Source organism: Ruditapes philippinarum, unplaced genomic scaffold (genome assembly GCF_026571515.1).
Source record: "Ruditapes philippinarum isolate M1 unplaced genomic scaffold, ASM2657151v2 ctg814_1_1_1_1, whole genome shotgun sequence".
NCBI lineage: Eukaryota > Metazoa > Mollusca > Bivalvia > Venerida > Veneridae > Ruditapes > Ruditapes philippinarum.
Genome location: NW_026853158.1, coordinates 144,215 through 159,668, shown reverse-complemented (window position 1 = coordinate 159,668; position 15,454 = coordinate 144,215). Strand labels below are relative to the sequence as shown.

The following is a 15,454-nucleotide window of genomic DNA, read 5'->3' as shown; positions in this document are numbered from 1 at the left end:
CGTTAAAAGAAGATGTTTCAATATTTATCAATGTAGAACATTAACTAATTTTTTTTTATTATTTTGGTTTGTATCATATATAAGCTTTATAAACAAAACAAGTTAGATAGAAACAATATTAATAATTTTTCTAGATATAGGATTTTTCATGTCTTAAGCCAAACCGGGCATTGTCTCCAGATTGTAGTGTTAGATACATGTAATAATTATCATATGAAACATGAAATGGCTGTATGCAGTATGTGGTTGTGTTGAGTAAATTGTGAGGCCGAAAGTTTGCAGGTCTATGTGTATTGGAAACATAAAATGTGTCGCTGCCGATGGGTTTTTATAAAATTAATCATTCTGTTTTTTCACATCAGTTTTGTCTATATATTTTATGCATAAAAATTTACTAATTTATATATATATATATAAATAAAGACACCCAATTCGAAGTCACATGGTGGTGTCACGTGGTGAAGTCTTGTGGTGGAGTCACCTGGTGGAGTCACATGGTGGAGTCATGTTGTGAAGTCACGTAGTGGAGTCATGTGGTGGAGTCACGTTGAAGTCATGTGGTGGAGTCACGATGTGGTGTCACTTGGAAGTCACGTGGTGGAGTCATGTGGTGGGGTCACGTGATGGAGTCACGTGGTAAAGTCATGTGTTGCAGTCACGTGGTGGGGTCATGTTGTGTAGTCACGTGGTGAAGTCATGATAAACAACAAGGTCTTGTCTTTAAGTATGTTCTGTTATAATATGAAGTTGATCCCTTCAATAATAGCAAAGTAACAGCCAGTTACAGCAAAAACAAAGTCAAGGTCATTCATGAGTGAAGGTCAAGGTTTGTCGGGTTATTTTTAAGGATTATCCTTGAAGATTAATATGATCAAGTTTGAAGACAATCCATTCAAAAATAACAAAGTTACAGCCAATAATAGCCAAAAACATAAAAATTTCAATAATTTGACCTTCAAAGTCAAGGTCATTTATGAGTGAAGGTCAAGGTCTATCGGGTTATTTTTAAGGGTTATCCTTGAAGATTATTATGTTCAAGTTTGAAGACAATCCATTCAAAAATAACAAAGTTACAGCCAATAGTAGCCAAAAACATGAAAATTTCAATAATTTGACCTTCAAAGTCAAGGTCATTTATGAGTGAAGGTCAAGGTCTGTCAGGTTATTTTTAAGGGATATCCTTGAAGATTATTATGTTCAAGTTTGAAGACAATCCATTCAAAAATAAGAAAGTTACAGTCAATAACAGCATGAACAAGCAAAATTTGGACTTTTAACCTTGAAGGTCAATGTCATTTATAGATGAAGGTCAAGGTTAGTGTGGTCTATTGAAAGGCCTTGTCCCAAGGGTTGTTGTGGCCAAGTATGAAGACAATACACCAAGAAATAAAAAAGTAATGATCCAGGTACAAGTTTGCAGACGGCAACAGCAACGGCTACGGCAATGGCAACGACAACACCGCCGCGACTATAACAATACCTCTACTTTTTTTTCAAAAAAAAAAAGGCGAGCTAAAAATAAACAGAAATCCAAAAAGTATGGCGTTACCTGTCATTTTTTTTTATCAATCACGTGTCTTCAGTTATTTAATCAATGTATTAAATATACGGTAAATCTGTCCTTCCATATAAAAATTGACCTGTGTGATATTACTTCTTATATGGACTGTTCCTCAGTATTTCAGTGTTATGACATGGACAGATGAAGACATCATGTGTCCTCGCTTTGAAACAGTTCTTTAAATGTTTCCAGTGATTGCATGACTGAAAGTCATATTGAGCCCATAAAGTGAACACCAGAAAAACAAACTTTTTTAGTTCTTTTGGTTGAAGAAGTTTACCTGAAGAATCTTCAGAGTTATGTATCTTTCTGTCCCAGTTTAGAGTCAAAGCTAGCAACCACATTTGACATAATCATTTATGTACCTTATTTGTTTTACCTTTGCCACTAGCATACCTTTTATTAAATAGTTTATAAACTAACATTTAAATTGGATCTTTTGTAATAAATGTTTGGCAGTTTTAGAAAAGAGTCACTTATTAAACAGAACACAAATTTCATCCATGTCTGTGTGTGATTTTTATATTGAAATATTTTCTAATAAACGTCAAGTACCGTGATATCATAGAACCCCGGGCTGGCCAGGACATATACTGTATTGTCAAGCATCACAATGCCATAGCAATGAACAACATTGAATAAACATTCATTTTATCATAAGGTAAAGATTAAATTGTGTGACTGGTAAACACCTATTGTTCTTTAAAGAAATCAATTGACATACAGCTATCTTAAATAAGAGAATTACATACAATACTAGTATAACTATGTCAGAGTTTAACATAATATTTTAAATGTTACTTATTTGTATTATCTGAGGCTGACTCATTAATATTTGTTGGCATATTTTGGCATATAATTAAAATACTGATTTACAAAAGAAAGTGTGTTGCAAAATAAGTTACAAAACATTGATATTATATGATAAGAGTGAAAGATGAAGAAAGGGATTTCATTTAAATTTGTATTCCCTTTAATATTCATAACTGGTGTTTAAGAACACCAAACATAGACAATCATTTTCAACTAACGTTAATTTTTATGAAATGTTTCTGGTTGTTAGAGACGGACATTTCTCACACAACAGATCATTTATCAAAAGTTATAAGTAATAAAACAATCAAATAGCAGTAAACAACGTAACAGTAACAGTACGCGTTGCACTCGACTTTTTCTTGTCGGTACGCATATATTTAATTTTCTATAAAAATACAAGAAAACCCTTATCAAATATGAAAAATATATATGCCCTGCATGTTTAACAATCATAAAAACACTTTTGTACGTGTTTATTTGTAATATATAGGCTCTTGTCGGTTCTTGTCGGTTCCTGACGGTTCTTGTCGGTAATTAGGGAGACCCTTATTGGCTAGCCGTACGGCACTTTTCAAAAATATATGGAAGGCGAAAGTGCATATGTTAATTATGACTTAAAGCGAGGATTTTAGTCAAGAATGTCTACTTTTTAGAGATTAATCGACGCGTTGACTACAGAAAAGAATGTACTTTGACATCTCAAAAATAGGTTTGGTTGCAGTTAAATAACAACAATTGAAATAGTTTACAAAATTTAATAATAATCCTTTTTTGTTTCATTAAGTCTGGGATATACGATATACTTATCGTATGTCCCAGATTAAGTTTAATTTTTAATTTGAAAAAAAAAACACAAAAAAAAACACCGAAAATAATTGTTGTTGGGCTCTGATAAATGCGTCAATTACCGTCGGTATGTAGAAGTTTGTCCATCGTCCATCATTAAGGAAAGTTTGCATTATTAAATTATTTTTCCTTTTCACCTTTTTTTCTAATATTCTTTTAATTTATTTATTTATTCCCCTCCGATCATTAGTTATTCGATCCATGTGCTTAATTAACAGATTTAACAATTCATCTTTCATACAAATAATAAGCATGGAAATTAAGGACGTTATAACATGCAACTTTGACAAGATAGATTATACAACCGTGAACGCTTACTCATATTCATTTTTTTTGTGTGCAAAATTGCGGAGCATCTTTACTAAAGTGAACAAACTAGTTTAATTAAAATCGTTGTTTAAAGACACAAAATAACATATGCATTTTCGACTTCCATATATTTTTGAAAAGTGCCGAACGGCTAGCCAATACAGTGTATTCAGGCTAGTCGTACGTGACTCACGTACGGCTAGAACTTTTGGCTAGCCACTTCCTTTTTTTTATAAAACACTACATTTTACATAGTTGTTGCAACTTTCATTATTTTTTTTGCACTGGCTCTCTCTATAAAAATCACACACATAGATGATATTTGACTTCTGTTTAATAAGTGACTCTTTTCCAAAATTGCCAAACATTTTTTACAAACGATCCAATTTAAGGTATGAGGACCCTAATGGGCACTATCAGGAACTAAAAAATTGACATCATAGGTCAGATGTATACCTTAAAGTACACATGTATGCAAAATTTAAACAAAGTTTACCGTACGGAAATCAAGTTATGGCCACTTTTCTGTACTCGAGCTAGGATGTTATGAAGGCCTTTTTTTTTAGAAATGAGGAACCTTTAGATAATCTGCAATAACATTCTAATGAAAAATGTTTTCCCATTAATTTTTGGCAAGAAACAAATAGTACCATTTAGCTAACAATCCACATAAGCAAAATTATGGTTTCTACTTAAAATTTATGAAATCTGTATAAAAATGTTACCCTACCCCACCCATTTTTACCACGTGTCTGACCATTTTACTACTTAGGGAGCCTAATTTAAAAAATCCTTAAAATTTACTCAAATGAGTGTCTGTTATCAAAGTTTCCCTAAATTTTTAAAAAAGTATATTGGTTGATCTTGTAAAATATGAAATACATTTACCGTCTAGTTTTGATTATATTACACTTTGAAAATATCAGGTACCATATTTATTACTAGATTTAGCATAATTTAGCCAATAAATACCTATATAAATTAAAAAATCAAAATTAAACACTTTTTTCTTTCTAAATGGGACACGAGAGATACATAAATAATGTTAAAAGAAAAAAAAGAAAGAAAAAAAAAGTTGACCCTTCTGGGGATGGTCGCTTCTGTTTTTGGCGGTAAATATTTTTGACCATTTGTTTCCTCGGAATTTTGGTCATTCTGTATTTCGTCGACTTAGAGATCACATGTTTTGATAATTGAAAAATTTACCCACCCTTTCCTCCAAATTAATATGTTGATAGTTAATATTATATTATATATTATATTGATTAATATATGTATTTTATTAAAATTTAGATATTGCTTTATGGTAAATATTACTCTTGTAGTAATCATTATGCTCACAAATAGACATTCAAACAAGTTATGATGTGAGTTATAAATGTCTTAAATGCATAATATAGGTGTGTTCTCATACAATGTTTGTATGAATTTGTCTAATAGTGATCACTTGTATAAGAAATAGATGAACTATATATGTGGTGAATGTTATGTATGAATTTGATTCATGTGATCTCTCAATTGTCTAAAAATATATATTCATATGACTAAAATTTTCTTTTGTTATTTTTAGCTCACCTTGCACAAAGTGCAGGTGAGCTTTTAGGATGGCCAACCAAATGGCGTCCGTCGTCTGTCGTCCGTCCACATTTTAAATATTCTAAGGACATCTTCTATGATACCGCAAGGCCAATGTTAATGAAACTTGGCAGGAATACTCTTTGTATGAAGCTCTATCAAGATTGTTCAAAGAATTCCATTTCATGCAGAACTCTGGTTGCCATGGCAACCGAAAGAAAAATCTTTAAATATCTTCTTTTAAAGAACCGTAAGAGCTAGAGCTTAGATATTTGGCATGAAACATCTTCTAATGAGTGTCTACCAAGTTTGTTCAAATAAAAGCCTTAGGGTCAAAATTGGCCCCGCCCCAGGGGGTCATTGATTTTCCCTATATGCATATAGTAAAAACTTAAAAAATCTTCTTTTAAAGAACCCAAAGAGCTAGAGCTAAGATATTTGGCATGAAACATCTTCTAGGGAGTGTCTACCAAGTTTGTTCAAATAAAAGCCCTGGGGTCAAAATTGGCCCCGGCCCGGGGGATCATTGATTTTCCCTATATGCATATAGTAAAAACTTAAAAAATCTTCTTTTAAAGAACTGTCAAAGCTAGAGCTTAGATATTTGGCATGAAACATCTTTTAGTGAATGTCTACCAAGTTTGTTCAAATAAAAGCCATGGGGTCAAAATTGGTCCCGCCCCAGGGGGTCATTGATTTCCCCTATATGCATATAGTAAAAACTTAAAAAATCTTCTTTTAAAGAACCATAAGAGCTAGAGCTTAGATATTTGGCATGAAACATCTTCTAGTGAATGTCTACCAAGTTTGTTCAAATAAAAGCCCTTGGGTCAAAATTGGCCCCGTCCCAGGGGGTCATAGATTTTCCCTATATGCATATAGTAAAAACTTAAAAAATCTTCTTTTAAAGAACCCAAAGAGCTAGAGCTAAGATATTTGACATGAAACATCTTCTAATGAGTGTCTACCAAGTTTGTTCAAATAAAAGCCCTGGGGTCAAAATTGGCCCCACCCCGGGGGGTCATTGATTTTCCCTATATGCATATAGTAAAAACTTAAAAAATCTTCTTTTGAAGAACTCAAAGAGCTAGAGCTAAGATATTTAGCATGAAACATGTTCTAATGGGTGTCTACCAAGTATATTCAAATAAAAGCCCTGGGGTCAAAACTGGCCCTGCCCCGGGGGTCATTGATTTTCCTTATATGTGTATAGCAAAAACTTAAAAATCTTCTTTGAAAAAACCCAAATAGCTTGAGTTTAGATATTATACATGAAACATCTTTAAGTAAATATCTACAAAGTTTGTTCAAATAAAAGCCCAGGGGTCAAAACTGGCCCTGCCCCAGGGGTGTCATTGTTTTTAACTATATGTGTATAGTAAAAACTTAAAAATCTTCTTTTAAAAAACCCAATGAGCTAGAACTTAGATGTTTAGCATGAAACATCTTCTTATAGGTGTCTACCAAGTCTGTTCAAATAAAAGCCCTTGGGTAAAAATTGGCCCGGGGGGGGGGGGGCTATATACAGGTGAGCGACCTCAGGGCCATCATGGCCCTCTTGTTTATCATTGTTATTTAACAGGTGACAGTGAGGTACAGAGAACTATGTTGGAACTTCTCAATCAGTTAGACGGATTTGAACCAAAACAAAATATAAAGGTAATATTTCAAAAGGGATTTCAACAAAAATTTATTGAAATTTTTATACAGTTGGAAATTTGCCCTTTATACTTATAATTAAATTAAAGTGACTTTTTAGCTCACCTGTCACAAAGTGACAGGGTGAGCTTTTGTGATCACTTTTCGTCTGGCGTCCGTCCGTCCATCGTCCGTCCGTCGTCCATCCGTCCGTAAACTTTTACTTTAAATGACATCTCCTCATAAACCACTGAGCCAATTTCATCCAAACTTCACAGGAATGTTCCTTTGGTGGTCACCTTTAAAAATTGTTCAAAGAATTTAATTCCATGCAGAACTCTGGTTGCCATGGCAACTGAAAGAAAAAACTTTAAATATCTTCTTTTAAAAAACCATAATAGCTAAAGCTTAGATATTTGGCATGAAACATCTTCTAGTGAGTGTCTACCAAGTTTGTTCAAATAAAAGCCCTGGGGTCAAAATTGGCCCCGTCCCAGGGGGTCATTGATTTTCCCTATATGCATATAGTAAAAACTTAAAAAATCTTCTTTTAAAGAACCCAAAGAGCTAGAGCTAAGATATTTAGCATGAAACATGTTCTAATGGGTGTCTACCAAGTTTGTTCAAATAAAAGCCCTGGGGTCAAAATTGGCCCCGCCCCGGGGGGTCATTGATTTTCCCTATATGCATATAGTAAAAACTTAAAAAATCTTCTTTTAAAGAACTCAAAGAGCTATGGCTAAGATATTGAGCATCAAACATGTTCTAATAAGTGTCTACCAAGTTTGTTCAAATAAAAGCCCTGGGGTCAAAATTGGCCCCGCCCCGGGGGGTCATTGATTTTCCCTATATGCATATAGTAAAAACTTAAAAAATCTTCTTTTAAAGAACCCAAAGAGCTAGAGCTAAGATATTTAGCATGACACATGTTCTAATGAGTGTCTACCAAGTTTGTTCAAATAAAAGCCCTGGGGTCAAAATTGGCCCCGCCCCGGGGGGTCATTGATTTTCCCTATATGCATATAGTAAAAACTTAAAAAATCTTCTTTTAAAGAACTCAAAGAGCTATGGCTAAGATATTGAGCATCAAACATGTTCTAATAAGTGTCTACCAAGTTTGTTCAAATAAAAGCCCTGGGGTCAAAATTGGCACCGCCCCGGGGGTCATTGATTTTCCTTATATGTGTATAGCAAAAACTTAAAAAATCTTCTTTGAAAAAACCCAAATAGCTAGAGTTAAGATATTAAGCATGAAACATCTTTTAGTGAGTGTCTACAAAGTTTGTTCAAATAAAAGACCTGGGGTCAAAATTTCTGCTCATTTTTTTACTTAAGAAAATTGCCAAAAATATCTTGTTATATGAAAAATCTATCAATCAATGATAGCCATTTTGGGTGATTTTAGAGAAAGTTACTATGGTATCACAGTAATCCCCAAAAATGCAATCATGGAAGGATTGAAAATCTTCAAATTAACTTGTGTTAAATTTCCAAAAGTTGACTTACTTATATATTATAAAATTGAAACTATATGAACAGATCTTATGTCAGGATAAGAGATCTTATGTCAGGATTAGGAATTATAACATATTTTAATTGACTATGTGAAAGCAAACAAGAAAAATAGTAGTCAAATATGAAGATTTTATAAAATAGTTTTTAGCTCACCTGTCACAAAGTGACAGGGTAAGCTTTTGTGATCGCTTTTCGTCCGGCGTCCGTCCGTCCGTCGTCCATAAACTTTTACTTTAAATGACATCTCTTCATAAACCACTAAGCCAATTTCATCCAAACTTCACAGGATGTTCCTTTGGTGGTCACCTTTAAAAATTGTTTAAAGAATTTAATTCCATGCAGAACTCTGGTTGCCATGGCAACCAAAAGAAAAAACTTTAAATATCTTCTTTTAAAAAACCATAAGAGCTAGAGCTTAGATATTTGGCATGAAACATCTTCTAGTGAGTCTCTACCAAGTTTGTTCAAATAAAAGCCCTGGGGTCAAAATTGGCCCCGCCCCGGGGGGTCATTGATTTTCCCTGTATGCATATAGTAAAAACTTAAAAAATCTTCTTTTAAAGAACCCAAAGAGCTGTAGCTAAGATATTTAGCATGAAACATGTTCTAATGGGTGTCTACCAAGTTTGTTCAAATAAAAGCCCTGGGGTCAAAATTTGCCCCGCCCCAGGGGGTCATTGATTTTCCCTATATGCATATAGTAAAAACTTAAAAAATCTTCTTTTAAAGAACCAAAAGAGTTAGAGCTTAAATATTTAGCATGAAACATGTTCTAATAAGTGTCTACCAAGTTTGTTCAAATAAAAGCCTCTGGGTCAAAATTGGCCCCGCCCAGGGGGTCATTGATTTTCCCTATATGCATATAGTAAAAACTTAAAAAATCTTCTTTTAAAGAACTCAAAGAGCTATGGTTAAGATATTTAGCTTGAAACATCTTCTTATGGGTGTCTACAAAGTTTGTTCAAATAAAAGACCTGGGGTCAAAATTGGTCCCGCCCCGGGGGTCATTGATTTTCTTTTTATGTGTATAGCAAAAACTTAAAATCTTCTTTGAAAAAACCCAAATAGCTAGAGTTTAGATATTAAGCATGAAACATCTTCTAGTAAATGAAAGTTTGTTCAAATAAAAGCCCTGGGGTCATAACTGGCCCGGCCCCAGGGGTGTCATTGTTTTTAACTATATGTGTATAGTAAAAACTTAAAAAAAAATCTTCTTTTAAAAAGCTCATTGAGCTAGAGCTTAGATGTTTAGCATGAAACATCTTCTTATGGGTGTCTACCAAGTTTGTGCAAATAAAAGCCCTTGGGTTAAATTGGCCCTGCAACGTTGGGGGTGGGTGTTAGGGGGGCCTATATACAGGTAGGGGGGCCTATATACAGGTGAGCGACCTCAGGGCCATCATGGCCCTCTTGTTTATTTTCATGATGATAATCATTATTTACCAAATTGAATTTATTGGCAGATGCTATGCGGTTTTGGTGTGTAAGTTTGGAAAAAAGTAACATCAACATGTGCTTCTTTTACTAGCAGTCACAGAAAATATAAATAACAGTTACTGTGATATCATAGAACCCTTGATATCATAGGAACTGAGTATACATTATAATTTAAAACCCATCAGCAGCGACACATTTTTGGTTTCCAATACACAGAGACCTGCAAACTTTTGGCCGCACAATTTATTCAACACAACCACATACTGCATACAGCCATTTCATGTTTTATATGATATACATGTATCTAACACTACAATCTGGTGACAATGCCCGGTTTGGCTTAAGACATAAAAAATCCTTTATCTCGAAAAATTAAATATATGTTTCTTTCTAACTTGTTTTCTTATACATTTGCTTATATGATGATACAAACCAAAATAATAGAAAAAAATTAGTTACTGTTCTACATCGATATATATTGAAACATCTTTTTACGACTAAGCAATATGTGAAATATGAAGACTTTGTGATTAATAGTTTTTAAGACAATGAGCAAGTATCATTTTGTCATTTCAGATACATGTGACCTTGAGCTTTGAACTAGAAAACAAATCAATGGGGGTTATTTACTTTATACAACTAACCAAAATGTGAAATATGATGACTTTGTGGTAAATAGTTTTCAACTGATAATCAGCGGAAGCCACGTGGTCTTCAGACTGACAGACTCAGACCGCCAGACATTAGCAAAAAATATACCCCCGTCATCTTCTGTTCAACATTCTTGTGTTTATTGGATACAGAAGAATGAGTAATTGTAAAAGTAAATAACTGAAAACATTTTAATCATTTTAGAATTTTAAAAATAATATTTGGACATAATAAACATAATTTTCAGAAGTTGAAAATGGTAAAATTTATAAATATTAGTTTTTGTGAATTGTGTGATAAATTGTTATCTTTTATTTAGGGTCTTAATTGAAGCAAAGAAATACAAGCTGACAAGATGGTGGACAGTAAAGAAACACTTTGTGAGAAGTTATCATCTCAATTGCATCATGAGTGTGAAGTGTGTAATAGAGCGTTTTCTACAGAAACTTATCTTATCAGTCATATGGCAATACACACTGACATGAAAAAACATAAGTGTGAAGTATGTGATAAAGTGCTTTCCACAGGAGGTAATCTTACCAGACACATGACAATACACACTGGCGAGAAGAAACATAGTTGTAAAATATGTTATAAAGCGTTTTCTACACGAGGTAATCTTGTCAGTCATATGGCAATACACACTGGTGAGAAAAATCATAACTGTCAATTCTGTGGTAAAGCATTTTCTCGACGGAGTCATCTTACCATACATATGACAATCCACACTGGCGAGAAAATACATAAGTGTGAATTCTGTGGTAAAGCATTTTCTCAACGGAGTAGTCTTATCACACATATGACAATACACACTGGTGAGAAAAATCATAAGTGTGAATTCTGTGGTAAAGCATTTTCTCAACGAAGTCATCTTACCAAACATATGACAATACACACTGGCGAGAAAAAACATAAGTGTGTAGTATGTGATAAAGCCTTTTCTACAGGAAGTAATCTTAAAAATCATATGACAATACACACTGGCGAGAAAAATCATAAGTGTGTAGTATGTGATAAAGCGTTTTCCAGTAAAAGTAGTGTTATCACACATATGGCAAAACACACTGGCAAGAAGAATCATAAATGCGAAGTGTGTGATAAAGCATTTTCCTCACGAAGTTATCTTATCATACATATGACAATACATACTGGTGAGAAGAATTATAAATGTGAAGTCTGTGATAAAGCATTTTCTACTCAAAATACTCTTATCACACATATGGCAATACACACTGGAGAGAAAAGATGTAAGTGTGACATTTGTAATAAAGTATTTTCTCATAGCAGTTCTCTTAGTAGGCATATGACAATCCACACTGGCGAGAAAAGATATAAGTGTGACATGTGTCATAAAGCGTTTCCAACAGGAAGTTATCTTATTAGGCATATGACAATACACACTGGTGAGAAGAATCATAAGTGTGAAGTATGTGATAAAGCATTTTCTGATAAAAGTTATCTTATCAGGCATATGAAAATAAACACTGGCAATAAAAAAACATACATGTAAGTGGACAGTGTGTGATAAAGGGTTTTCTACACAAAGAAGTGTTATCAGGCATATGAAAATACACACTGGCAAGTAAAAAACATGAATGTGACATGTGTGATAAAGCATTTTCTCAACATACTAATCTTATCACACATATGACAACACACACTGGTGAGAATAAATAATACTATGTCACATATAGCAAACATGCTGGTGAGTGAAAAAAACATAGATGTAAAGTGTGTCATTAAGCTTTTCCAACATGGTTCTTGAAACAAATATATGACTTTACACACTGGTGATAAAAACATTTATTTGAAGTTCACAGGTAACCAATCATTTTTTTAAAAGAAATGAAGTTAAATCACACATGTTGAATTAGCACCATATGGAGTTAAATATAGATTGTATTTACTAGTTGTTTCACCTCTTAAGCAGTTTTCTATTATGATTTTACTTTTGAACAAGATGTTTGTTTGGTTTAAGAAAGTTATTTAAACAGTTTTTCAGTTTGATTGAATAAACAATATGCCTGCCTGTTATGTTTATTTTATTATTATTATACCCCCAAAAACGAAGTTGGGGGGGGGTATATAGGAGTCACCCGGTGGTCGGTTGGTCGGTCCAGACGTCCGTTGCATTTTCCTTGTCCGGAGCATAACTTGAAGGCTAATGGTTGGAATTCAATACAACTTCATACAATCGTCAAGCACATTGAGAGGAAGTGCAGTGCACAAGAACCATAACTCTATCTTCACTAATTACAGAGTTATTGCCCTTTGTTACTTTTCCTTGTCCGGGGCATAACTTGAAAACTACTGGTTGGAGTTCAAAACAACTTCATACAATGGTCAAGCATGATAAGGGGAAGTGCAGTGCACAGACGTTTCAATCTTTGTCGCAACAGACAAACATTTCAGAATTTCGGACACATTAATAGAGAACGATTTTCAATTCTGATTTTGTACATTATCTGTGACTGTTCACATTATTTGGCGGCGTCTTTGATGTGCAGCATCAACATTTATCTTGTATTCTATTTATAAATGATATTGAACAGTGTTAGAGCAAATGTCACCAAAAGATATTAAATTGTTATCTAAATACATTTTCAATTTTATATTGTTTTTGTTTACAACAGACAGAAATAGTCTACATACTCAAATTAACTCACTTTCAAGATAGTATTGTAAGTACAGTCGGAAAATCAATGTTGCAAAAATGTGTGATGTTTTAAAAGCGAAAAACTTATAGTGTCAGAGTTATGTCCCAGAAAAGTCGAAAATGAACAAAGAGCGTTTACTCCAAAATTTTGCAAGGCTGAGTAATGTTTTTTGAACTGCACTTCTATTTAATTAGCATAAAATGCTTCAAAACCGGGAGAGACCAGACATTTATTTTTAATGCGTTTATTTAAGGTCGCCGCCGGAAAGCCCACATGGGCGACCGTACACTCAAGTCAGGCCATCCTAGAGCATCCCGCCGAGATTTTCTCGTTGATTTTTTTCCAGCTTTTATTGGTGGAGGTAGACCCAAGGGCCCCTCCGGGCATTATTTCAGGCACGAGCGGGCATCCGGGTAAGAACCACCGACCTTCTGTAAGCCAGCTGGATGGCTTTCTCACATTAAAGATTTCGACCCGAGTGAGGATCGAACCTACAGCGATGAGGGACCTGTGATCTCAAGTCAGCGACCTAAACCACTCGGCCACGGAGGCCCAAAGACCAGACAATAAACGTGTGATACTATTAAATCCCGTTCAAAATAGACCGGGATTTACCGATAGGAGAACGGAGAATAATACATCCCATATCTGTATCTGTATCTGTGTGAATACGTAGGAGGACCACTTCTGGTATATGTCCTACGGGGAGTGGAGGAACTCTAGTCGAGTTTCTGAAGGGCTGATTTGAAGCCCCCTATTGTAACTGCATGCACCACTGAATCTTCCAGATGGTTCCAATCCTCAAGTGTTTTCACAAAGAAGGAGTTTTTAAATTGATTTGTTTGTGCGTTTATGGTTTTAAATGATCTAGTGTTATTGGCTACTCTTATAATGTTTGTGGTTTCACAGTCACTGAATCTCTTTGGTTTAATTAAGCGTCCTTCGCCTTTCTGAGTCAGGTATTTATCAGGGTCCACTGCTGGCACCATACCCCCTGCTATCTTGTAGAGCATTACAAGGCGGTTGTAGGTCCTACGGTCTTGTAGTGAGTCGAGTTTCAAGCTGGTCAGCATATCTGTAACACATCCTGGTTTTCTTGACTTGTAGTCATTCATAATGAATCTTGCTCCTAGTCTTTGTATATTTTCCAGTTTATCAATATCTTTTTTCAAGAACGGGTCCCAGATGATTGAAGCGTATTCTATTTTCGAACGTACAAGGGCTATAAAGGCTGTTTTTCTACAATCTAGAGGGCAATGTTTCAAATTTCTTCTAAGAAAGCCCAAGGTTGAACTTGCTTTTTTACATATATTTGTAATATGGTTGGTCCATGTCAGATCGTTGGAGATAAGTACACCGAGATAAGGATTTGAGTCCACGTGTTTTAAGATAGTGTTATTGAGTTCATAGAAGTGTGATGTCTTGTTTTTGATGCTCAGTATATAGCATTTACCAGCGTTGAACCTCATTCCCCACTCTGACGCCCAGTTCTCAAGACATTTAAGGTCTTTTTGTAAAGTTATGTGATCTTTGTGGTTTTTAATTTCTCTATAGAGGAGGCAATCGTCTGCGAACAGCCTGACTTGTGATTTAACACTTAATGGTAAGTCATTTATATGACAAAGGAACATCAGTGGGCCTAGTACGGTACCTTGGGGCACGCCCGATTCAACATGGGTGCTCTTGGAATGTTCTCCCTCGACTACTATATTCATTGTTCTCTCTTTCAAGAAGGACGACAGCCAGGTTAGTAGTTCTCCTTTTATTCCATAGTTCTCTATTTTCCAAAGCAGACGATCGTGGGGGACGGTATCGAACGCCTTGGAGAAGTCCAGAATGGCGACGTCTACTTGCTGTTTTCTTTCGAAAGATGAAAGTAGGTCATGCATAGTTACTAGTAGTTGTGTTTCTGTTGAAAAACCGGAGCGAAAACCGTGGTTAAGTGACGTTAATATACGATGTTTTTCCAGGTGTTTAAGTAAGTGGCTGCATATGATGTGTTTCTAAGATCTTACTTTTCCTTTTCTTCTTTAGGGAGCAATCCCAATGTTGTCCTGGAACTGATGTTAGACTCACTGGTCGATAGTTTTCAGCTGAGTGTCTGTCGCCTTTTTGTTGATTTTGGTTCTTTGGGGAAACCGTTTTTTGGGGATTGGTTAACATTCTTTTCAAAAAATAAGAAAAGGGGAATTTTTTAACTGGTTTTTTGGGAAAATTTGTTTAACAAGGTTTTCTTCATTTTTGGTTGTGTTTTTTCCGGGGTATAAAGAACATTTTTCGGGGAAAAAATTTTCCTCGGGCAAGTTCCGGGAGTCATTTTTTTTTTGGTTTCCCAGGTTAGCTTTATTATTTTTTTTAAAATTTTCCTAAGGTTTTCTTTTTTTTTATAGTGGGTTTGATTTCCAGTTTTTCCGAAATGGAACCTACCATTTTTTTCAAGGGTTGGTTG

The 15,454-nt window shown here is 34.6% G+C and overlaps 1 protein-coding gene across 1 annotated transcript; it reads left to right on the top strand.

The window, feature by feature from the left end:
- The first annotated feature begins 9,989 nt into the window (after window positions 1-9,989).
- Window positions 9,990-12,377, top strand: LOC132735463 (zinc finger protein 85-like). Its single transcript, XM_060722421.1, has one exon. It carries the CDS (start codon window positions 10,704-10,706, stop codon window positions 11,856-11,858), a length of 1,155 nt encoding a protein of 384 aa, XP_060578404.1. The 5' UTR covers window positions 9,990-10,703; the 3' UTR covers window positions 11,859-12,377.
- Window positions 12,378-15,454: the final 3,077 nt, after the last annotated feature.